This window comes from Anomaloglossus baeobatrachus, chromosome 2 (genome assembly GCF_048569485.1).
Source record: "Anomaloglossus baeobatrachus isolate aAnoBae1 chromosome 2, aAnoBae1.hap1, whole genome shotgun sequence".
Lineage (NCBI taxonomy): Eukaryota > Metazoa > Chordata > Amphibia > Anura > Aromobatidae > Anomaloglossus > Anomaloglossus baeobatrachus.
In genome coordinates this window covers 733,481,568-733,507,279 of record NC_134354.1, presented here as the reverse complement: position 1 = coordinate 733,507,279, position 25,712 = coordinate 733,481,568, and the positions used below count along the sequence as shown (strand labels likewise).

The 25,712-nt window shown below is 49.8% G+C and overlaps 1 protein-coding gene across 1 annotated transcript in view; it reads right to left on the bottom strand.

The window, feature by feature from the left end:
• The window catches only part of MIPEP (mitochondrial intermediate peptidase), a 225,448-nt gene that overhangs the window by 146,362 nt on the left and 53,374 nt on the right, over positions 1-25,712 (bottom strand). The window contains exon 5 of the mRNA XM_075337383.1: positions 9,023-9,086. Coding sequence (XP_075193498.1) covers positions 9,023-9,086 — 64 coding nt within the window. The remainder of the gene's footprint in view (positions 1-9,022; positions 9,087-25,712) is intronic.

The window sequence follows — 25,712 nt, the reverse complement described above, 5'->3', positions numbered from 1 at the left end:
AAAGCAGCATGTGGGCTCCAGCCTCTGTACCCGCAATGGATACCTCAACCTTAACAACACCGCCGACAAGAGTGGGGTGAGAAGGGAGCATGCTGGGGGCCCTATATGGGCCCACTTTTCTTCCAACCGACATAGTCAGCAGCTGCTGCTGACTAATCTGTGGAGCTGTGCTGTGCGTGTCTGACCTCCTTCGCACAAAGCAAAAAAACTGAGGAGCCCGTGGGAGCACGGGGGGTGTATAGGCAGAAGGGGAGGGGCTTAACACTTTTGAGTGTAATACTTTGTGCGGCCTCCGGAGGCATAGCCTATACACCCAATTGTCTGGGTCTCCCAATAGAGCGACAAAGAAATACCACTTTTATTAACTTCTGCAGTTTCAGAATTACTACTCCCCCTGAATTAAATCCCTTATAAGAGCACAGACTTGTCTCAAGTACATCAGATGTAACCAAGCAGTGGTTTCATTAGTTGCATTAAGTGTTCTTCACTAGGGATGATCGAATACCCTAATATTCGCTTTGACGGATATGCGACGAATAGTTGACGCGCAATGTAAGTCTATGGGAAACCCTAATAATTTGACGTTGGACCTAACCGTGAGCTGTGGTGACGAAGGCACATGCCGAAATGGATGGAAAAAGGCAGTCCCCCTCTCTACCCCCCCCCCCTCTCTCTCTCCTCCGTGGAGCTAGAAGCCAAAGCAGTGGGGACTATATATGTATCGTTCCCGTAAGCTGCGGCAACGTGTATGTAGATGACTCTGTGCGGCCAAGCCAATCACAGTAACACCACAACAAAGATGGCTGCGGCGTTACTGCGAGAGCAAGCAACATCAGATGTGTTCATTGGCTGGAAAACAGGCGTCAGGAAGTCAGAAATGAAAATGAAAGTATTGGAGCGGATGTTGTTTTATTCGCCGGATACCGAATGGCGCGAATAGCCTGTTGTCCGTCGGATACCGAATAGTGGCGAATACATTCGCTCATCCCTATTCTTCACACAATATGGAGCTAGAGTTTAATTTTGCATACAGCAAAGCATGGCGGTGGCTCAGCGATGCCTACAGCAAAGCATGGCGGTGGCTCAGCGATGCCTACAGCAAAAGCATCACTATGGGGAGATAAGGTATGCACACCAGTGACTATGTAAGGGGAATACATGAAATAGCAGAAACTGCTGTGTGAATACTGACTTGAAAAATCCAATAGCTATATGCAAGAGTGAATATGTGAAAAATGGAATCTGCATTACTGCCATGAACATATGAATAAAGAGAAATTTAGCTACTGAATTGATCAATGCAATAGAGCCCCAACACTACGCCAAAGTATTTCTCTACGTTGGGGTCCATAGCTTGTGTGTGTCCTCTCATGCAGTTAAAAAACCTACCGTGTATGGCCAATCCATATCATACGCATATATAGCCTGGGTCTCAGCTTCCCATACACGGTAGGTTTTTTAACTGCATGAGAGGACACACACAAGCTAGGGACCCCAACGTAGAGAAATACTTTGGCGTAGTGTTGGGGCTCTATTGCATTGATCAATTCAGTAGCTAAATTTCTCTTGATTCATATGTTCATGGCAGTAATGCAGATTCCATTTTTCACATATTCACTCTTGCATATAGCTATTGGATTTTTCAAGTCAGTATTCACACAGCAGTTTCTGCTATTTCATGTATTCCCCTTACATAGTCACTGGTGTGCATACCTTATCTCCCCATAGTGATGTTTTTTTAGGTTTTTGCACCCAGTTCGGACTTAGAATGGTGTTCCAAACGTTATTCCTATTTGTTAGTATTTTTTCGTTTGTGAACCCTCCCCAACCACACCTATTGCCAATCCATATCATACGCATAAATAGCCTGGGTCTTAGCTTCCCATACACGGCAGGTTTTTTAACTGCATGAGAGGACACACACAAGCTAGGGACCCCAACGTAGAGAAATACTTTGGCGTAGTGTTGGGGCTCTATTGCATTGATCAATTCAGTAGCTAAATTTCTCTTGATTCATATGTTTACAGCAAAGCATGGCGGTGGCTCAACAATGCGTACAGTGAAGCATGGCGGTCGCTTGGTGATGCCTACAGTGAAGCATGGCGGTGGCTCAGTGATGCCTACAGTGAAGCAAGGCGGTGGCTCAGTGATGCCTACAGTGAAGCAAGGGGGTGGCTCAGTGATGCCTACTGTAATGCATGGTGGTGGTTTGATGATGACTACAGTGAAACATGGTGGTGGCTCCGTAATGCCTACAGTGAAGCATAACGGTGGCTCAGTGATCCCTACAGTGAAGCATGGCAGTGGCTTGGTGATGGCAACAGTGAGGCATGGTGGTGGCTCAGTGATGCCTGCAGTAAAGCATCGTGGTGCCTCAGTGATTAATCTGGTGTTGCTTTGCTTCCTCTGGCACTGGAAACCAGCAGCGTCTGTAGGGCAACATGGATTCAACGAAGAATCAGGAAAGAAGGGAATTTTGTTTACTTACCGTAAATTCCTTTTCTTCTAGCTCTAATTGGGAGACCCAGACAATTGGGTGTATAGGCTATGCCTCCGGAGGCCGCACAAAGTACTACACTTAAAAGTGTTAGGCCCCTCCCCTTCTGCCAATACACCCCCCGTGCTCCCACGGGCTGCTCAGTTTTGGTGCAAAAGCAAGAAGGAGGAAAAAATAATTATAAACTGGTTTAACTTCAATCCGAAGGAAACTCGGAGAACTGAAACCATTCAACATGAACAACATGTGTACACAAAAAAACAGGGGCGGGTGCTGGGTCTCCCAATTAGAGCTAGAAGAAAAGGAATTTACGGTAAGTAAACAAAATTCCCTTCTTCTTTTTCGCTCTATTGGGAGACCCAGACAATTGGGACGTCCAAAAGCAGTCCCTGGGTGGGTAAAATAATACCTCGTAAGAGAGCCGTAAAACGGCCTCTTCCTACAGGTGGGCAACCGCCGCCTGAAGGACTCGTCCACCTAGGCTGGCATCCGCCGCAGCATAGGTATGCACCTGATAGTGCTTCGTGAAAGTGTGCAGGCTCGACCAGGTAGCCGCCTGACACACCTGTTGAGCCGCAGCCTGGTGCCTCAAAGCCCAGGACGCTCCCACGGCTCTGGTAGAATGGGCCTTCAGCCCTGAGGGAACCGGAAGCCCAGCCGAACGGTAAGCTTCGATAATTGGCTCCTTGATCCACCGAGCCAGGGTTGATTTGGAAGCCTGTGACCCTTTACGCTGGCCAGCGACAAGGACAAAGAGTGCATCCGAGCGGCGCAGGGGCGCCGTACGAGAAATGTAGAGTCTGAGTGCTCTCACCAGATCTAACAAGTGCAAATCCTTTTCACCTTGGTGAACTGGATGAGGATAAATAGAGGGTAAGGAAATATCCTGATTGAGATGAAAGGGGGATACCACCTTAGGGAGAAACTCCGGAACCGGACGTAGAACCACCTTGTCCTGGTGAAAAACCAGAAAAGGGGCTTTGCACGACAACGCTGCTAGCTCAGACACTCTCCGAAGTGAAGTGACTGCTACTAGAAAAACCACTTTCTGCGAAAGGCGTGAGAGAGAAATATCTCTCATTGGCTCGAATGGTGGTTTCTGAAGAACCATCAGCACCCTGTTTAGATCCCAGGGTTCTAACGGCCGCTTGTAAGGTGGAACGATGTGACAAACACCCTGCAGGAACGTGCGTACCTGTGGAAGTCTAGCTAGGCGCTTCTGGAAAAACACAGAGAGCGCTGAAACTTGTCCCTTAAGGGAACCGAGCGACAAACCCTTTTCCCGTCCAGATTGAAGGAAGGACAGAAAAGTAGGTAATGCAAATGGCCAGGGAGAAAAACCCTGAGCAGAGCACCACGACAGGAAAATTTTCCACGTCCTGTGATAAATCTTGGCGGACGTTGGTTTCCTAGCCTGTCTCATAGTGGCAATGACATCCTGAGATAATCCTGAAGACGCTAGGATCCAGGACTCAATGGCCACACAGTCAGGTTGAGGGCCGCAGAATTCAGATGGAAAAACGGCCCTTGAGACAGCAAGTCTGGTCGGTCTGGTAGTGCCCACGGTTGGCCGACCGTGAGATGCCACAGATCCGGGTACCACGACCTCCTCGGCCAGTCTGGAGCGACGAGGATGGCGCGGCGGCAGTCGGCCCTGATCTTGCGTAACACTCTGGGCAACAGTGCCAGCGGAGGAAACACATAAGGGAGCTGAAACTGCGACCAATCCTGAACTAAGGCGTCTGCCGCCAGAGCTCTGGGATCTTGAGACCGTGCCATGAACGTTGGTACCTTGTTGTTGTGCCGGGACGCCATGAGGTCGACGTCCGGCACCCCCCAGCGGCAACAGATCTCCTGAAACACGTCCGGGTGAAGGGACCATTCCCCTGCGTCCATGCCCTGGCGACTGAGATAATCTGCTTCCCAGTTTTCCACGCCTGGGATGTGAACTGCGGATATGGTGGAGGCCGTGGCTTCCACCCACATCAAAATCCGCCGGACTTCCTGGAAGGCTTGTCGACTGCGTGTGCCGCCTTGGTGGTTGATGTATGCCACCGCTGTAGAATTGTCCGACTGAATTCGGATCTGCTTGCCTTCCAGCCACTGCTGGAACGCTTTCAGGGCAAGATACACTGCCCGAATTTCCAGAACATTGATCTGAAGCGAGGACTCTTGCCGGGTCCACGTACCCTGAGTCCTGTGGTGGAGAAAAAACCGCTCCCCACCCTGACAGACTTGCGTCCGTCGTGACTACTTCCCAGGATGGGGGTAGGAAGGATTTCCCCTTCGACAATGAAGTGGGAAGAAGCCACCACCGAAGGGAAGCTTTGGTCGCCTGAGAGAGGGAGACGGTCCTGTCGAGGGACGTCGGCTTCCTGTCCCATTTGCGTAGGATGTCCCATTGAAGAGGACGCAGGTGAAACTGCGCGAAAGGGACTGCCTCCATTGCTGCCACCATCTTCCCCAGGAAATGCATGAGGCGCCTCAAGGGGTGTGACTGGCCTTGAAGGAGAGATTGTACCCCTGTCTGTAGTGACCGCTGCTTGATCAGCGGAAGCTTCACTATCGCTGAGAGGGTATGAAACTCCATGCCAAGGTATGTGAGCGATTGGGCCGGTGTCAGATTTGACTTTGGAAAATTGATGATCCACCCGAAACTCTGGAGAGTCTCCAGGGTAGCGTCGAGGCTGTGTTGGCATGCCTCTAGAGAGGGTGCCTTGATCAACAGATCGTCCAAGTACGGGATCACCGAGTGACCCTGAGAATGGAGGACCGCTACTACAGTAGCCATAACCTTGGTGAAAACCCGTGGGGCTGTTGCCAGGCCGAATGGCAGTGCCACGAACTGCAGGTGTTCGTTTCCTATGGCGAAGCGCAAGAAGCGCTGGTGCTCTGGGGCAATCGGAACGTGGAGATAAGCATCTTTGATATCGATCGATGCAAGGAAATCTCCTTGGGACATTGAGGCGATGACGGAGCGAAGGGATTCCATCCGGAACCGCCTGGTCTTTACGTGTTTGTTGAGAAGTTTCAGGTCTAAGACAGGACGGAAAGACCCGTCCTTCTTTGGGACCACAAACAAGTTGGAGTAAAAACCGTGGCCCTGTTGATGAAGAGGAACAGGGACCACCACTCCTTCTGCCTTCAGAGTGCCCAGCGCCTGCAGAAGAGCCTCGGCTCTCTCGGGAGGCGGAGAAGACCTGAAGAATCGAGTCGGGGGACGAGAGATGAACTCAATCTTGTAACCGTGAGACAGAATGTCTCTCACCCAGCGGTCTTTTATTTGTGGCAGCCAGGTGTCGCAAAAGCGGGAGAGCCTGCCACCGACCGAGGATGCTACTAGAGGAGGTAGAAGTCATGAGGCAGCCGCTTTGTTAGCGGTGCTCCCAATGGCCTTTTTAGGACGTGACTTAGACCGCCATGCATCAGAGTTCCTTTGTTCTTTCTGAGACCTTTTGGACGAGGAGAATTGGGACCTGCCCGCGCCCCGAAAGGACCGAAACCTCGACTGCCCTCTCCTCTGTTGGGAGAGGTTCTGCTTGGGCTGGGGTAAGGATGTATCCTTTCCCTTGGATTGTTTGATGATTTCATCCAGGCGCTCGCCAAAGAGCCTGTCGCCAGAATTTGGCAAACCGGTTAAACGCTTTTTTGGAAGCGGAATCTGCCTTCCACTCCCGTAGCCACAAGGCCCTGCGGACTACTACCGAATTGGCGGTCGCAACTGCCGTACGGCTCACAGAGTCCAGGACAGCATTCATAGCGTAAGACGCAATTGCCGAGGTCTGGGAGGTAATGGAAGCCACTTGTGGCGCGGCCGCTTCAATTTTCGCTTGACCTGCTGATATAGCTTGTAGCGCCCATACGGCTGCGAATGCTGGGGCAAAAGAAGCTCCGATAGCTTCATAGATGGATTTCATCCAGAGCTCCATCTGCCTGTCAGTGGCATCTTTAAGCGAGGCCCCATCTTCCACTGCAAGTATGGATCTAGCCGCCAGTCTGGAGATTGGAGGATCCACTTTGGGACATTGAATCCAACCTTTAACCACTTCCGGGGGAAAAGGATAACGTGTATCCTTAAGGCGCTTAGAGAAACGCTTATCCGGACAAGCATGGTGATTCTGGATTGCCTCTCTGAAATCAGAGTGGTCTAGAAACATACTCTGTGTACGCTTGGGGAACCTGAAGCGAAATTTCTCCTGCTGAGAATCAGACTCCTCCGCCGGAGGGGCTGAGGGAAGAATATCCAGCAACTGATGAATGGATGCAATAAGATCATTCACTATGGCGTCCCCGTCTGGAGAATTAAGATTGAGAGCGCTCCCAGGATCAGAATCATGATCAGCTGTTTCCGCATCATCAACCAGAGAATCCCCCCGCTGAGACCCTAAACAATATGATGTCGAGGGAAATTCTAAGCGGGCTCGCTTAGACGATCTGGGGCTAGGTTCTAAGTCCGAACCCTCCGTCTGGGATGTATGAGATACCCCGTGAGGACATTGTTGGTCCAACTGAGGGGGGTCAGGGAACAATGATTCAACAGAGTCCCTTTGCTGAGATACCGGTCTGGACTGCAAGGCTTCTAGTATCTTAGCCATAGTCTCAGAGAGTTGATCCTTAAAGGCTGCAAACTCAGTCCCCGTCACCTGGACAGTGTCAACAGGTGGCTCCCCCTGGGCCCCTCTTAGCAGAGGATCCGGCTGAGGAAGTGTCACAGGGGTCGCTTACATGCGGCGCAGGCAACATAATAAGCCTGTGTTTTGGCACCCCTGCCTTTTATGGGCGCCATGCTATAGTTTTCCCTGAGTAACACAATAGGGTATATAGCCAGAAAGAACTGTGCTCATACAGTGTAAATTATATACAGTACACAAATAATGTACCCATACAATACAGCACCATGGGGCTAGCACCACATGTGCTGTTTACCAGCCGCCTAAGCGGTTGTGAGGCCACCAGAGACCGTGTCTGGGTCTCCCATGAATATGTCCCTCTCTGCAGCGTCGGTGGAGCTGACAGGAATGGCTGCGGCGTCCTGACGAGCTGAGGAAGCTGTGGGCGTGGCCTAGAAAGAGCGCGAAACGGGCGCTCATACTGTGTACAGTGAGGGAAGTGGAGCATGTAAATCATACTCCAGCCCTCATTGCTGCTCGCTCCGTGCAGCGTCCCGCCCTTCCCCTGCCTGTCAGGGCTGAGGGCGGGAGAAAAAAAAAAAAAAAGGGAAACTAGGCCGCAATGAAGCCGGGGACTGTAGTAATAAATGCGGCCGCCGTAAAAGCGCGGTCGCGTGAAAGTCCCCGGCGAACTACAAGTCCCAGCCGCGCCGCAGTGTCCCGTGGCAACGGCGGTCAGTGCGGTAGCCCTTACATATAAACACACTCAGCGACGCTGAGTGTGTAATGGCACATATAGACCCGGTCAGCGCCGCGGTCCCCGGTGCACTAGCACACCCAGCAAAGCTGAGGTGATGCCGTGCGCGGTCCCCATAGGGATACAGAGTACCTTTAAGATGCAGGGCCATGTCCCTGAACGGTATCGGCTCCTATCCATCAGGCTCCACAGGAGTTGTGGATGAAGCCCGGTCTCAGTGCCTGGAGACCGATAAGAGCCCACTTCACCCAGAGCCCTAAGGGGGATGGGGAAGGAAAAACAGCATGTGGGCTCCAGCCGCCGTACCCGCAATGGATACCTCAACCTTAACAACACCGCCGACAAAAGTGGGGTGAGAAGGGAGCATGCTGGGGGCCCTATATGGGCCCACTTTTCTTCCATCCGACCTAGTCAGCGGCTGCTGCTGACTAATCTGTGGAGCTGTGCTGTGCGTGTCTGACCTCCTTCGCACAAAGCAAAAAACTGAGCAGCCCGTGGGAGCACGGGGGGTGTATTGGCAGAAGGGGAGGGGCCTAACACTTTTAAGTGTAGTACTTTGTGCGGCCTCCGGAGGCATAGCCTATACACCCAATTGTCTGGGTCTCCCAATAGAGCGAAAAAGAAAAACATCATGCCTTCTCTGATGAAGCAGTAGCTTCTGTGTAACTGGACCTTCCAATAATAAAAAGATCCCAAGCATTAAAGGCCACCAAGGCTTGATTTCAGAAGTCATGGAGCAACCTGAAGTTTCCACAGTCACCTGATGAACTGCAAAAAAAATGTCTTTGGTGGGATGTCAAGAAGGCGGCTCCAGCAGCAAGACCAAGAATATTAGTGACCTGGAGGCGATCTCCAGTGAGGAATGATTTAAGATTCCTTACTAATGATGCCAGAAGCTTTGCCTGGCTATGTATCATGATTGCAACAGGTCATACCAGCCAAAGGGGCTCACTAAGTACCAAAGAGGAGTGTCATGAAGGAGTTGAATACTTCTGAGACTGCAGTAGTCAGTAAAAGTGGCAATTTCCAATGGGGGGAGTGAATAATTTTGATTGCAATTGTATAACATCCCTTCTGCTTACAGAAGATATATTGCACCGTCACATACACACAGATGCCATACACAATCGAGGTACATCTTATATAATTGGGACTGACCTTCTCCTCATTCATGTGGATTCCGCTGATCTCAAAGTCAATTAGAAATAATTCAGCAACGCGTCTGTTAAAATGAAAAATAAAAAAAATACAAGATCTGGATTATAGGCATATTCTCGTCTCAAAAGTATGCATATACATGTACAGTGCCTACAAGTAGTATTCAACCCCCTGCAGATTTAGCAGGTTTACACATTCGGAATTAACTTGGCATTGTGACATTTGGACTGTAGATCAGTCTGGAAGTGTGAAATGCACTGCAGCAAAAAGAATGTTATTTCTTTTTTTATTTTTAAATTGTGAAAAGTTTATTCAGAGGGTCATTTATTATTCAACCCCTCAATCCACAAGAATTCTGTTTGGTTCCCCTAAAGTATTAAGAAGTATTTCAGGCACAAAGAACAATGAGCTTCACATGTTTGGATTAATTATCTCTTTTTCCAGCCTTTTCTGACTAATTAAGACCCTCCCCAAACTTGTGAACAGCACTCATACTTGGTCAACATGGGAAAGACAAAGGAGCATTCCAAGGCCATCAGAGACAAGATCGTGGAGGGTCACAAGGCTGGCAAGGGGTACAAAACCCTTTCCAAGGAGTTGGGCCTACCTGTCGCCACTGTTGGGAGCATCATCCGGAAGTGGAAGGCTTATGGAACTACTGTTAGCCTTCCACGGCCTGGATAGCCTTTGAAAGTTTCCACCCGTGCCGAGGCCATGCTTGTCCGAAGAGTCAAGGCTAACCCAAGGACAACAAGGAAGGAGCTCCGGGAAGATCTCATGGCAGTGGGGACATTACTTATGGTATTGCCTGAAACCAATGTACTCCACCGCAATGGTCTCCGTTCCAGACGATCCCGTAAGGTACCTTTACTTTCAAAGCGTTATGTCAAGGCTCGTCTACAGTTTGCTCATGATCACTTGGAGGACTCTGAGACAGACTGGTTCAAGGTTCTCTGGTCTGATGAGACCAAGATCGAGATCTTTGGTGCCAACCACACACGTGACGTTTGGAGACTGGATGGCACTGCATACGACCCCAAGAATACCATCCCTACAGTCAAACATGGTGGTGGCAGGATCATGCTGTGGGGCTGTTTCTCAGCCAAGGGGCCTGGCCATCTGGTCCGCATCCATGGGAAGATGGATAGCACGGCCTACCTGGAGATTTTGGCCAAGAACCTCCGCTCCTCCATCAAGGATCTTAAGATGGGTCGTCATTTCATCTTCCAACAAGACAACGACCCAAAGCAAACAGCCAAGAAAACCAAGGCCTGGTTCAAGAGGGAAAAAAATCAAGGTGTTGCAGTGGCCTAGTCAGTCTCCTGACCTTAACCCAATTGAAAACTTGTGGAAGGAGCTCAAGATTAAAGTCCACATGAGACACCCAAAGAACCTAGATAACTTGGAGAAGATCTGCATGGAGGAGTGGGCCAAGATAACTCCAGAGACCTGTGCCGGCCTGATCAGGTCTTATAAAAGACGATTATTAGCTGTAATTGCAAACAAGGGTTATTCCACAAAATATTAAACCTAGGGGTTGAATAATAATTGACCCACACTTTTATGTTGAAAATTTATTAAAATTTAACTGAGCAACATAACTTGTTGGTTTGTAAGATTTATGCATCTGTTAATAAATCCTGCTCTTGTTTGAAGTTTGCAGGCTCTAACTTATTTGCATCTTATCAAACCTGCTAAATCTGCAGGGGGTTGAATACTACTTGTAGGCACTGTATATTATCTATATATATAATTGCCTTATTCTGTCTGTCTATCTGTCTGTCTATCTGTCTTGCTCCAAAATTGTGTCCTTACGGTGACACAAAGCTGATTGGCTGCTGGGCTCGAAATGGCCCCGCCCCCCCACACGGATTGGCCGCTCGCCCAGGCTGCGCCCCCACACGGATTGGCCGGCCGCTTGCCCAGGCTCCGCCCCCCCCACAGATTGGCACCCTGCAGGCATTGGCAACTCGGCCACGCCCCGCCCCCCTCATGCAATGCACGCTAGCTCTGGCCCCACCCCCCCACGCATTCCCCGAACCGACACGGTCACGGAGCCACGACTCCCACGTGAGTACTGTATCCCCGGGAGACCACATCAGCGTACGCCGCCAACCCAGCTGACACATACCCTCGCATTGCTGGGGCTGGCCGGCGTATGCTGGTATGGGCTCCCGTGCGAGTGGGGGACGAGATACGATGGTAACCATGGTAGCATAGTTACCAGCGCATCAAGGTCCTGCAGCGGCGGAACATACACACACGCACACACATAACAACACACACACACACACACACACACATACACATCAGATCACACTCACTCTCACACACACCTCACACACACATCACATCGCATCCACACACTCACAACATCCTGGGATATCGCTTGCTTCTCGGCGGCGATACTGTGCAGTGAGCTTCCAGGACCTGCCGGAGGATCACATGGCCAGAAGCATGTGGTATCTCCGGATGTTGTGCGTGGGAGCACGGGAGCGCGGATGTTTAATATCATCAATGTTTGTGTGTGTGAGTGTATGCGATCGGGGGTGTGTGAGTGTATGCGATCGGGTGTGTGTGTGTGTATGCGATCGGGTGTGTGTGAGTGTATGCGATCGGGTGTGTGTGAGTGTATGCGATCGGGTGTGTGTGAGTGTATGCGATCGGGTGTGTGTGAGTGTATGCGATCGGGTGTGTGTGTGTGAGTGTATGCGATCGGGTGTGTGTGAGTGTATGCGATCGGGTGTGTGTGTGTGTGAGTGTATGCGATCGGGTGTGTGTGTGTGTGTGAGTGTATGCGATCGGATCTGTGAGTGTCGGCAGAGGAGCACGGCGTGCTGGAGGAGGCTGGGAGGAAAGAGGCTGATCCTGGGGAAGGCTGGGAGGAGGAGGCTGATGCTGGGGGAGGCTGATGTTGGGGGAGGCTGGGAGGGTGTAGGCTGATGCAGGGGGAGGCTGGGAGGAGAGAGGCTGATGCTGGGGGAGGCTGATGCTGGGGGAGGCTGGGATGAGAGAGGCTGATGCTGGGGGGAGGCTGATGCTGGGGGAGGCTGGAAGGAGAGAGGCTGATGCTGGGGGAGGCTGATGCTGGGGGAGGCTGATGCTGGGGGAGGCTGATGCTGGGGGAGGCTGGAAGGAGAGAAGCTGATGCTGGGGGAGGCTGATGCTGGGGAGGCTGGAAGGAGAGAGGCTGATGCTGGGGGAGGCTGATGCTGAGGGAGGCTGGGAGGGGGAGGCTGATGCTGGGGAAGGCTGGGAGGAGGGAGGCTGGGAGGAGGGAGGCTGATGCTGGGGGAGGCTGATGCTGGGGGAGGCTGGGAGGGGGAGGCTGATGCTGGGGGAGGCTGAGAGGAAGGAGGCTGGGAGGAGGGAGGCTGATGCTGGGGGAGGCTGATGCTGGGGGAGGCTGGAAGGAGAGAGGCTGATGCTGGGGGAGGCTGATGCTGGGGAAGGCTGGGAAGAGGGAGGCTGGGAGGAGAGAGGCTGATCCTGGGGAAGGCTGGGAGGAGGGAGGCTGAGTGGAGAGAGGCTGATGCTGGGGGAGGCTGGAAGGAGAGAGGCTGATGCTGGGGGAGGCTGATGCTGGGGGAGGCTGGGAGGAGGGAGGCTGGGAGGAGAGAGGCTGATGCTGGGGGAGGCTGGAAGGAGAGAGGCTGATGCTGGGGGAGGCTGATGCTGAGGGAGGCTGAAGGGGGAGGCTGATGCTGGGGAAGGCTGGGAAGAGAGAGGCTGGGAGGAGAGAGGCTGATCCTGGGGAAGGCTGGGAGGAGGGAGGCTGGGAGGAGGGAGGCTGATGCTGGGGGAGGCTGATGCTGGGGGAGGCTGGGAGGGGAGGCTGATGCTAGGGGAGGCTGGGAGTAGAGAGGCTGATGCTGGAGGAGGCTGGGAGGAGAGAGGCTGATGCTGGGGGAGGCTGGGAGGAGAGAGGGTGATGCTGGGGGAGGCTGGGAGGCGGAGGCTGATGCTGGGGGAGGCTGGGAGGCGGAGGCTGATGCTGGGGGAGGCTGGGAGGAGAGAGGCTGATGCAGGGGGAGGCTGGGAGGCGGAGGCTGATGCTGGGGGAGGCTGGGAGGCGGAGGCTGATGCTGGGGGAGGCTGGGAGGGGGAGGCTGGGAGGTGGAGGCTGATGCTAGGGGAGGCTGGGAGGGGGAGGCTGATGCTGGGGGAGGCTGGGAGGAGGGAGGCTGGGAGGGGGGAGGCTGAGAGAAGAGAGGCTGATGCTGGGGGAGGCTGAGGCTGGGGTAGGCTGGGACGAGAGAGGATGATGCTGGGGACAGAGAGGAGAGGCTGATGCAGGGGGCAGAGAGGCTGATGCTGGTGCAGCATGGGAGATGGAGCACAATGGAGGGATGCACAGCATGGAGGATGGAGAACGATGGGCAGTGCGCAGCATGGGGGATGGAGCACGTTTGGGAGTGCGCAGCATGGGGGATGGAGCACGATGGGGAATGCGCAGCATGGGGGTGCACACAGCTACACAGCAAGTGATCAACAAGCAAAAAATAAACCACCACTGTCGATTTGCATAGTTAGCCAATTTGCACTCTGATTAGCAGCTTAACGACTTACGCAGGTAACAATGGTATACAATCCTGTAACTATGGAAAGCACTTTGGTTTCTTAGCCAATGTGTACCATGGTTACCAGCTTACCCCAGCTCACGGTACACGTGTGCGGGAATCGGCGTATGCTGGTAACTATGGTACGCATTGGGTAAATAAGCAAAGCAATTTGCATAGTTATCCGATTGTGTACCATGGTTACCAGTCTACGACAGTTCCCTGCACATTCAGATCGATGGTCTCCCGCTGTCAAACACGCTGATGCGTGCTGCACAGCTGAAGACCATCGAGCAAAAAATTAAACATCATTATTCAAGACTTTACCTCACACACACTGATACATACCTTGAACAAAAATCAAACAAAAAAAAAAAAATAACAGGCCGCTGAATACATACTTCTTGCCTGTAGTCTACCATATCATTTACCATGTCTTGCAATTTTTGTGTCTTTTTCAGATTACGTCCAGCACGATTTACACTGATTGCCTTATAATGGGGCCGAAGCACAAGTACACCACCGACCAGGAACGAAAAGCAGCTGCAGCAAAAAGAAGGCAACTACAACGTCAAAAACAAAGGCAAATACAACAAGAGGTCAACAGACAACGATGTGATGCCAACACTAGCACACAGCCTCCAGAACAAGACACGCGTAAACAAACTGCCTGCACAATAACCCACGAGGGTACGGCTCACACACCACAGCTACACCAAGATACTCTTCAAAAAAAGGACAACAGACAAGCCTTGGAAGTACCACCTCCCGCACTTCCACCACAACAGGAGACACCACAAGAAATTGAAAATGAACAGGTAAGCCAGAAGAAGAAAGGAATGGACACACACAAAAGACACATAGTAACTACCAAAATCATCCCACCTCACAAACATGTCTTGCCTCCACTAGCTCCAGTTTGCATCTGCCTGCGCAGATAAATTGATGCCCCAATGCAACCTCCATAACCCAACGCCCCCTTAGCAATGGCACAAGTACTGTCACATCAACTGCCTTACATTACAAATGGAGGCAACTAACAACGCAAAAAACTAACGAGATTTCTACCCATCTCATACCTTACTGTATCGTAGCCCACAAAGAAGGTCACAACACAACGATAAACACTCCCACACTCCTACAGTTTTTCCACGTGGAACACACACATAATGTAAACCATGTAGTAATATACTTTCAGCAACATTTGTAAAGACCTGCTCACTAACACAGTGCAACATAGCTCTCACAAGTCAACTCAACACCTTCTCTCATGCACAGTACTCTAACAAAAAAAATCCTTTACTTGACTCGACAATCTAACTGTCTTATTCCGTCTATCTGTCTGCCTTTCACAGCTTCACCCAAGAACACCTGACGAGCTCTGTCTTACAAGGGGGCGTAAGCGAAAATACACCAGCAAACATGATAGAAAAATAGCAGCAGCATCAATGCGACAACAACGTCGCAACGTCGAGACACTTCAACAAACTACTGAAAGACAAGCCAGAGATGCTAATTCACACAGACTATGTCGACACAAAGCCTCACCTAAACAAACTTCCGATAGACAAGCCCACGATGCTCAAGCTCACACACAACGTAGAAAACAAGAGACACTTCAACAAACTGTGGACAGACAAGCAAAAGATGCCACAGCTCACAAACAACGTAGAAAACAAGAGACACTTCAACAAACTGTGGACAGACAAGCACAAGATGCCACAGCTCACACACAACATAGAAAACAAGAGACACTTCAACAAACTGCCAAGAGACAAGCCCACGATGCTCAAGCTCACACACAACGTCGCCTACAAGAGACACCACAACAAACTGCTGCAAGACAAGCTCAGGATGCAGAAGCCCACAGCCAACAACGGAGACAGGAATCCCCACCTTCCAAACTAAAAAGACAACAACATGATCGCCTAATTCATCACAAAAGAATGCTCTACCATCTCAGCCAAACTCAACACAATATTCAACTTTTTACAGCCAGCAGAACACATAACGAAAATACAATTATTCAGCACTACTGTGGAAAGATGAATTCACTCTGCTCCAAATGCAACTCGCACAATTTTACCGATGAAAAACCAGCAGACAATCTGTTCACTCAATGCTGCCAAAAAGGGAAAATTCAGTTGCCCATACCTCAATACTTTATGGACAATATCCGAAGCATCAACAGTTCACATGCATTTGCTTCATTTGGAGCCAATATTGCACCACCTCCAGGATTTGGCCCGTATTGTTTTAAAATTCATGGTCAAATTTACCACCGCAAAGGGACACTTCATCCAGAAATGGGCCAAACTCCAAAATATGCTCAATTAGGCTACTTTCACACATCCGGCTTGAGCTCTGCGGCTCAATCCGGCTGTGCAAGCTATGCAACGGATGCGGTGAAAACACCGCATCCTTTGCATAAGTTTTTCCTTTGCGGCCAGTCCGTTTTTTGCCGCTTGCGGCATGCTACTGAGCATGCGCAGTGGCAAAAACCGCATGCGGCGGCCGGATGCGGTTATTGCCGCATCGCGCCGCATCCGGCCGCCATAGGCATGCATTGAAAAATGCGCCGCATCGGCCGAATGCGGCGCGATGCGTTTTTTTTTTTGCCGCACGAAAAAACGTGCCAGGCAACGTTCCATCCGGCCGCCGCATCGGCTAAATCTGCCGCATGCGGCAAAAACCGGACGGAACGCAAGGCCATGCGGCACAATGTGGCACTAATTAAAGTCTATGCAGGAAAATCGCAACCGGCAGCAAAAAAAAACGGTTGCGATTTTCCTGCAAAGTGCCGGATTGTGCCGCATAGCAAAAACCGGAGGTGTGAAAGCAGCCTTATACATCTTGGATCCAAATGAAGCAACAGAACAACGGCTGACTGTTCACGAAAACAAAAAGTGTAATACTGAAATGATGCATCAAATTGCACAACTTTTACAACAAATCAACCCATTTGCAGCTGCATATCGCATGCTAAAAGACGTAGAAGCCGAAGAACAGAAGGCTGTCACATATGGAACTTCAATGCCTTCTATTGTCATGGCCATTAAACAAGAACGTGGACAAGATCCACGGCGATACAACAAACCACGCATTAGTGAGGTCACAGTAGTTTTCCAAAATGATTATGGAGAGCCTCCTTTTAACAGGGATATATTAGTTCATCTTCACCCAGACAAAAGCAACCCTTTACTTCCTAAAACACAGCGGATTAGCATTTTACACAGCAACCTTGATGCTCTTCTATATCCGCTTTTCTTTCCAAGAGGTGATCAAGGCTGGCATGAAAACCTACAACAACAAGGTACTACTAGAAGAATAACACAACTGCAATACTACAGTTTTCAACTCTCTGTCCGCAATCACTTTAATCCAATTTTAAACGGTGGAAAACTAACACAACAGTACTTAGTAGACGCATATGTTAAAATAGAAGCTAATCGCCTGAATTACATAAGACAAAATCAAAAAATCCTCAAAGTAGAAGACTACTGTGTTCTTCAAGAACATTTGCAACAAAAATCAATTGAAAAGGGAATACCTATTGGCAAAACAGTTATTCTACCATCGTCATTTGAAGGAAGCCCCCGCAACATGCAACAACGTTATCATGATGCAATGGCAATAGTCACTAAGTATGGAAAACCAGACATTTTTGTTACCATGACCTGTAATCCCAAATGGGTAGAAATCACCGAGCATCTGGAACCATGGCAACACGTAGAACATAGGCCTGACTTAGTTGCACGCATATTTCGGCTAAAACTAAAAAGCCTTTTACAAGACATCAAAAATGGCCTCTTTGGAACAGTCATAGCAATGGTTCAGGTCATCGAGTTTCAAAAAAGAGGTCTACCACATGCACATATTCTCCTTATCTTAGACACCAATTCTAAGATTCTCACCGAAGAAGACATCGACAACATAGTATGGGCTGAGATTGCTAACCAACAACAATATCCAGAGCTCTATGACATTGTAGTGTCTCACATGGTTCATGGTCCATGTGGAGTTCTTAATCCAGCAAGTCCATGCATGCAAAACGGAAAATGTACTAAAAATTTCCAAAGGACTTAAAACAGCACACTGTTAAAGATTTAGATGGCTACCCATCATACCAACGACAAGATATTGAGAACATTGTTCACAAAAATAAACATATCAATAACTCATGGATAGTCCCATACAATCTATACCTACTAAAACGCTACAACTGTCACATCAACGTGGAAATCTGTGGTTCAATCAAAAGTGTAAAATATCTTTTTAAGTACATCTACAAAGGCCATGACAAAGCTAATGTCGAAATCCAACAGAAAACTCTGAACCATGATGAATCTTCAACTTTTGTAGACTCAAGATATGTCAGTGCTCCCGAAGCTGCGTGGCGAATATTTGCCTTTCCAATGCATTCACAGTCCCATGCCATTATACGATTAGCTATTCATTTACCACATCAACAACAACTTTATTTCTTTGAAGATGCTCAAGTCGAAGATGTGTTCAAAACTTTAACCACAACCTCAACATTACTAGAATGGTTTTTGCTAAACCAACGAGATGAAAATGCAAGGCAATATTTGTATCGAGAGATTCCAGAGCATTATGTTTGGAAAAAAACTTGGAATCCAAGACTACGTGGAGTAAGCACAATAATTGGACGCATGTATACTGTTAGGCGGGCTTTGCACGCTGCGACATCGGTAACAATGTGTTACCGATGCTGCAGCGATAGTCCCGCCCCCGTCGCACGTGCAATATCTAGTGAAAGCTGACGTAGCGAATAGCGATTATTATCGCTACGGCAGTTTCACACGCACATACCTGCCGTGCGACGTCCCTCTGGCCGGCGACCCGCATGCTTCCTAAGGGGGCGGGTCGTGCGGCGTCACAGCGACGTCACACGGCAGGCGGCCAATTGAAGTGGAGGGGCGGAGATGAGCAGGATGTAAACATCCCGCCCACCTCCGTCCTTCTCATTGCAGCCGGCGGCAGATAAGGAGAAGTTCCTTGCTCCTGCGGCTTCACACACAGCGATGTGTGCTGCCGCAGGAGCGAGGAACAACATCGCACCTGTCGCTGCACCGGTATTATGGAAATGTCAGAGAATGCAGCGATGATACGATAACGACGCTTTTGCGCTCGTTCATCGTATCAAAAAGGATTTGCACGTTGCGATATCGACTGCGACGCCGGATGTGCGTCACTTTCGATTTGACCCCATCGACATCGCACGTGCAATGTCGCAATGTGCAAAGCCGCCCTTAGTCTCAAAGATCAAGAAAGATATTGCCTTCGCCTCTTACTACTGCATGTCAGAGGAGCTACAAGTTATAACCATTTAAAAACCGTTCATGGAGTATTCCATGATAGATTTAAAGCTGCAGCTTTGGCTTTGGGACTTCTATTTGATGATACAGTTTGGAAACTTACTTTACAAGACGCAGTAACCCTACATATAAAATAGTATCATAGTATCATCATAGTATCATAGTTTTTAAGGTTGAAGGGAAACTCTAAGTCCATCTAGTTCAGGGGTCAGGAACCTTTTTGGCTAAGAGCCGTAAACGCCACATATTTTGAAATATAATTCCGCGAGAGCCGTACAATATGTTTAAAGGGCCATTGACAGATCAATCGCTCCAATGTTCACTTAGTACAGCAAGGAATGCTCCTCCCTGCTATATAAAGCCACAACTGGACTGAAACAATGGTAATTAGCAGTAAAAAAATCAAATAAATAACTTACATTGTGAACTTGCGATGCATGACATCAGTCCAGCAGTCTGGCTTCTTCTTTTTCCTGCGCATGACTGGAAGCTGGCATTCTTCCCACCTGATGTTGAGAGAATGCCAGCTTTGAGGCATTCGCAGAAGAAAGAAGCTGGAATATTGGACATGTCACACAACGCATTGTCAGTTATGTCAATTATCTATTTTATTATTTTACAGCGAATTATTGTTTAGGTCCAGCGGTGGCTTAGTGCAGCAGAGAGGAACACTCCTTTGTGTACTAAGTGACCGCTGGAGCAATTCTATCTGTCAGTGGCCCTTTTAAAAGTGTTGGTCTTACAGAAAATGAACAAAAAAGAGAGGCTCAGACCCAGGAGATACACACACAAGCCATACACAGCACTCAACATGCCGTATACACAGTACATAAGGAGAAGAAAAAAAGCTCTGCAGGTAAACATATGCACACCAGGAATTAGATATACCAATAAACCTCACAATATGAAACTTTATTAAGTGCCAAACACAACAAACACAGCACACATACACACCATATACACAGCACACACTCACACACGCCGTATACACAGCACATGCACGCGCCGTATACACAGCACACATACACACCATATACACAGCACACGCACACGCCGAATACACAGCACACGCACGCGCCGTATACACAGCACACGCACGCGCCGTATACACAGCACACGCACGCGCCGTATACACAGCACACGCACGCACCGTATACACAGCACACGCACGCGCCGTATGCACAGCACACACAGATATAAGTACCTGCTGCTTAGTTGCCCTGTAAGATCAGGTGCAGCACAAGTGATGGATGCAGCAGTTCAAGGGCTGGCTTCATTCTCCTCTTTTCTCTCCAAGAAAAGACCTTATAGACCTGAGCAGCAGAGCACAGAACTGGAGGGTGAGAGGCAGAACGCACGGCACTATACAGGCCCCTGCCCCATCACTCTGCTTCTATCTGCAATTTCACAGGGGAGCATGTAGGAGCCGGAGGGAGGAAGTCCCACCCCCAGTGCTGTCTGCCGGCAATAGACAAGATCAGCGGCTGCCCGAGCACTGCAGCCTCCGGGAATCTGCCCCAGTGCCCCGGGGGCCGCAGAAAAGGTCATCGCGGGCTGGATGTTCCCCACCCCTGCCTTAAAGGGACGGAAGCACAGTTTCCTGCCGAGGACTGCGGTCCCCGGAACTCAGCCCAGGGACAGCAGAACTGAAGGCGAGTGGCCAAAATGCCGCCCCCCTGACATGTGCCGCCCGGGGCGGACTGCCCCCTCCGCCCCCCCTTCGCTACGCCACTGCAGACCTGCGGGAGAGGCGGGGGGCGGCGGCCCCCCACCCCTCCACCGGCCAGCCCACCGGGAGAAGTCCCGCCCAGGGCCGGCTCCAGGTTTTTGTGGGCCCTGGGCGAAAGAGTCTCAGTGGGCCCCATCCACACATAGACATGCACAGATACATACACATACAGGCACACGTACACATACTTAAAGAGAAATTCACAAAAACACATAAATAGACATAAATCTAGACACAGTCATATACACTGCCATACATAGATACATATCATACATACACACACATTATTTTTATATATTTATCCTGTATATATATTTCTAATATTGGGAAGCCGGCAACAGCCTCATTCACCTCCTGGCTTGTCTAACAGACATGGCCGCACATAGGGCACACTAACACTGCTGTATATACATCCCAAGGGAGGTCTGGGGTGGGGGGGGACATACAGCACCTGGGTGGAGGGGACATACAACTCTGGGGGTATAGTAGTATGCAGCCCCCATATTGTGTTATGAAGCCCCCATTGTCCTCCATATAGTATTATGTAGCCCCCACATGCACTATGCAGCCCCCATATAGCACAATGCAGACCCAGATAGCATTAGGCACCTTCATGTAGTATACAGCACACATATAGCACAATGCAGACCCAGATAGCAATAGGCACCCTCATGTAGTACACAGCCCCTAAATACCACAGTGCAGAGCCAGATAGCATTAGGCACCCTCATGTAGTACACAGCACCTATATAACACAGTGCAGAGCCAGATAGCATTAGGTATCCTCATGTAGTACACAGACCTATATAGTACAGTGCAGACCCAGACAGCACAGTGGAGAGCCAGATAGCATTAGGCACCCTCATGTAGCATACAGCTTGTATATAGCATAGCCTGTATATAGCACAGTGCAGAGCCAGATAGCAGTAGGCACCCTCATGTAGAATACAGTGATTAATACTCAGTGGCGTAACTAGAGTTTGATGGGCCCTGGTGCAAAATTTGGATCGGGGCCCCCCTCCACGTACACCGACACTTAGGGTGCGGGATAATGACACTGACACTCGGGGTACAGGATAATGATGCTGACACTTGGCTCTTACCCTCAGCACCCAGGTTTCCCATGATCTGAAATCCCTCTATCAGTACCCAGCTTTCCCATGTTCTGATATCCATCTTTCCCTCAGCACCCAGCTTTCCCATAACAGAGTAAAGCTGGGTGCTGAGAGATGTATAGCAGAGCATGGGAAAGCTGGGTGCTGAGGGAAAGAGCCTTTTTCCCTCAGCACAAAACATTCCCATCCCATACTTGTATCTTTGGCCTCCTTGTATATAGATCTCCAAATACTATAATGGCCCCCACATAGCCTTCCGTATAATATAAAGGGTCCCACATAACCCGTCATATATTATAATGCACCCCCATAGTTCTCCATGTATTATAATTCACCCCATAGTACTCCATATATTATACTGCACCACAGTCCTCCATGTTTTATAACGCACACCCATGTGTGACCATGTGTAAGGTAGCCTCCATATTCCTCCATTTATTATAATGTAGCCCCCATAGTGCTATATGTATTATAACGTAGCGCCATAAATCATCATTTTGTATTATGCAGCCCCATACTCCTCCATGTATAATGCACCCCTAGTCCATGTATAAGGTGTCCTTCATGTTTATTATGCAGTCCCATAGACCTCCATGTATCATGGAGCCAGGCCCCTCCAGGCCTCCATGTGTCATGCAGCCAGCAAAATAAAAAACAAGTACCTCTCTTCTCCTTCCAACCCTGCGACTGCGGTAGTTACGCCCCTGCCCCCATATGTCACACACCCTGCACCCCCATATCACACACACTACACCCCCATATCTCACACACCCTGCTTCCCATACAGCCTGCACCCCTATATCACACACACTACACCCCCATATCACACACACTACACCCCCATATCTCACACCCTGCTTCCCATACAGCCTGCACCCCCCATATCACACACACACACACACTGCTCCCCATACAGCCTGCACCCCCCATATCCCACACACACACACTGCTCCCCATACAGCCTGCACCCCCCATATCCCACACACACTGCTTCCCATACAGCCTGCACCCCCCATATCCCACACACACACACTGCTCCCCATACAGCCTGCACCCCCCATATCCCACACATACTGCTTCCCATACAGCCTGCACCCCCCATATCCCACACACACACACACTGCTCCCCATACAGCCTGCACCCCCTATATCCCACACACTGCTCCCCATACAGCCTGCACCCCCCAGATCTCACACACTACACCCCCATATCTCACACACCCTGCTTCCCATACATTAACATAACATAACTCACATCAAGAGCCATTAGAAAATAGGCACCAAGCCTCCCTTAATTAGGCAGGGAAGGTGCCAGCACTACTCATTACGAGAATGAAAGGCAAGAGAACAAGAGTAAAGTGCAAAAATAGACAAAATTTTATTGAATACACAACAAGACATATACTTCATTAAAATAGTGTACTACCAGTATATCCTGGGGATGCCAACATTGAAGAGTAGACCAGTAATTACAGCCAAGAAAGTCAAAAAGACCAACTAGTCAAAATCTATGTATATGGCTAAGACTAGCCTAAACAGATCACAGTGGTGGGGAACATACCCAGAAACAAGGGAACTGCTGAGTGGAAGGTAAAGAAAGGGTCAGATCAAACCGTGGTTGCCCACCATGTAAAGGTGGGGAATCATGGTGATACCGCTGGCTATGCTGTTAATAAACATGAGTATACAGCAGGAGATCGGCATGCAATAACAGTATGGCACAAGTGTGCAATTGGAAAATATTCCCTTACCTAAAGTGCTAAAGTGCAAACCAAACCAGCGCAGGACAGCCAGCCGTGGACACAAGCAGTTCCTATGGGGTGTAAGAAGGCATCCTCAGGTCATCCAAAGGTCTCCATCCGACGCGCGTTTCGCGGGAATAGCTTTATCAAGGTGGAAAACCAAAGTAATAACCCCATGACCTGCATGCCTGTTATATATACCCCTCCTAATATGAAATCCAACAGCTGAATGGCCGGAAATGGCATGGAGACAGGAAGTGACATCGCTTAGCAACAAGCTTATGTCACCGTCATACCTCAAAGTGGTTACAAGTGCATATAATCTGCAGGTCCATAGTATATCCAAACTAATCTTGATTAAACCGCTAGAAATTGAAACTGAATACATCAGAAAATCCAGTAACGATATATGCCAGGGCTGGATTTTCTGATGTATTCAGTTTCAATTTCTAGCGGTTTAATCAAGATTAGTTTGGATATACTATGGACCTGCAGATTATATGCACTTGTAACCACTTTGAGGTATGACGGTGACATAAGCTTGTTGCTAAGCGATGTCACTTCCTGTCTCCATGCCATTTCCGGCCATTCAGCTGTTGGATTTCATATTAGGAGGGGTATATATAACAGGCATGCAGGTCATGGGGTTATTACTTTGGTTTTCCACCTTGATAAAGCTATCCCCGCGAAACGCGCGTCGGATGGAGACCTTTGGATGACCTGAGGATGCCTTCTTACACCCCATAGGAACTGCTTGTGTCCATGGCTGGCTGTCCTGCGCTGGTTTGGTTTGCACTTTAGCACTTTAGGTAAGGGAATATTTTCCAATTGCACACTTGTGCCATACTGTTATTGCATGCCGATCTCCTGCTGTATACTCATGTTTATTAACAGCATAGCCAGCGGTATCACCATGATTCCCCACCTTTACATGGTGGGCAACCACGGTTTGATCTGACCCTTTCTTTACCTTCCACTCAGCAGTTCCCTTGTTTCTGGGTATGTTCCCCACCACTGTGATCTGTTTAGGCTAGTCTTAGCCATATACATAGATTTTGACTAGTTGGTCTTTTTGACTTTATTGGCTGTAATTACTGGTCTACTCTTCAATGTTGGCATCCCCAGGATATACTGGTAGTACACTATTTTAATGAAGTATATGTCTTGTTGTGTATTCAATAAAATTTTGTCTATTTTTGCACTTTACTCTTGTTCTCTTGCCTTTCATTCTGCTTCCCATACAGCCTGCACCCCCCCATGTCACATACACACTACACCCCCATATCTCTCACACCCTGCTTCCCATACAGCCTGCACCCCCCAGATCTCACACACTACACCCCCATATGTCACATACCCTGCTCCCCATACAGCCTGCACCCCCCATATCACACACAATACACCCCCATATCACACACACCCTGCCCACATATCTCACCCTGCCTGTACCCCAACTTACCCCTCTCAAACACTGTGCACCCCTTCACATGCTTCAGTCACAGTCTGCAGCCCTCATATGCCACTCACCCTGCAGCCCCCCCCCACCCTCATGTCCCCTCTTTTCTTATTACCAGTCATCATGTGTCCAAATCGCCTTCAGTATCTTGCTTTCTGCCCGGCATCCTGTGTCTCCTCACACACAGTCACATGGGCGTGACATCATCGCAGGTCCTGCAGGATGGAGATTCCGTCTGCTGTGCAGGTCAGGACTAGCACTCCTGCAGCTCAGACACGGCTGGTGGCCTCTCCAGGTCAGGGGCCCATCTACTGACACTGGGCTCCCCTGACTCACAGGCCGGCCACTACACAGCGGCACTACACATAGGGGCCCGGCAGCCGGCTCTGCAGAGCGGCTGCCGGGCCCCTATGTGTACTAGTGCCGCTGTGTAGTGGCCGGCCTGTGAGTCAGGGGAGCCCAGTGTCAGTAGAGGGGCGGCTCACGTCTCCTCGTTCCCCCACTGATCCGGTCTCCTCGGCGCGTCGTCCATTGCTGTCGCTCGCTCTGACCTCTCAGCAGGCGCGCAGTGATGACGTCACCGCGGTCCTCTGCAGAGCTGTCAGAAGAACGCCGACAGTCACAGCGGGGAGAATGATAAGAGAGGGAGCGCCGCTCACTCTCTCATCATTGCTCTCAATTGTATCGGCACCTGCGATGCCGATGCAATTGAAAGCTCGATCCTCGGCGGGGGGCGGTGACAGCGCGGCC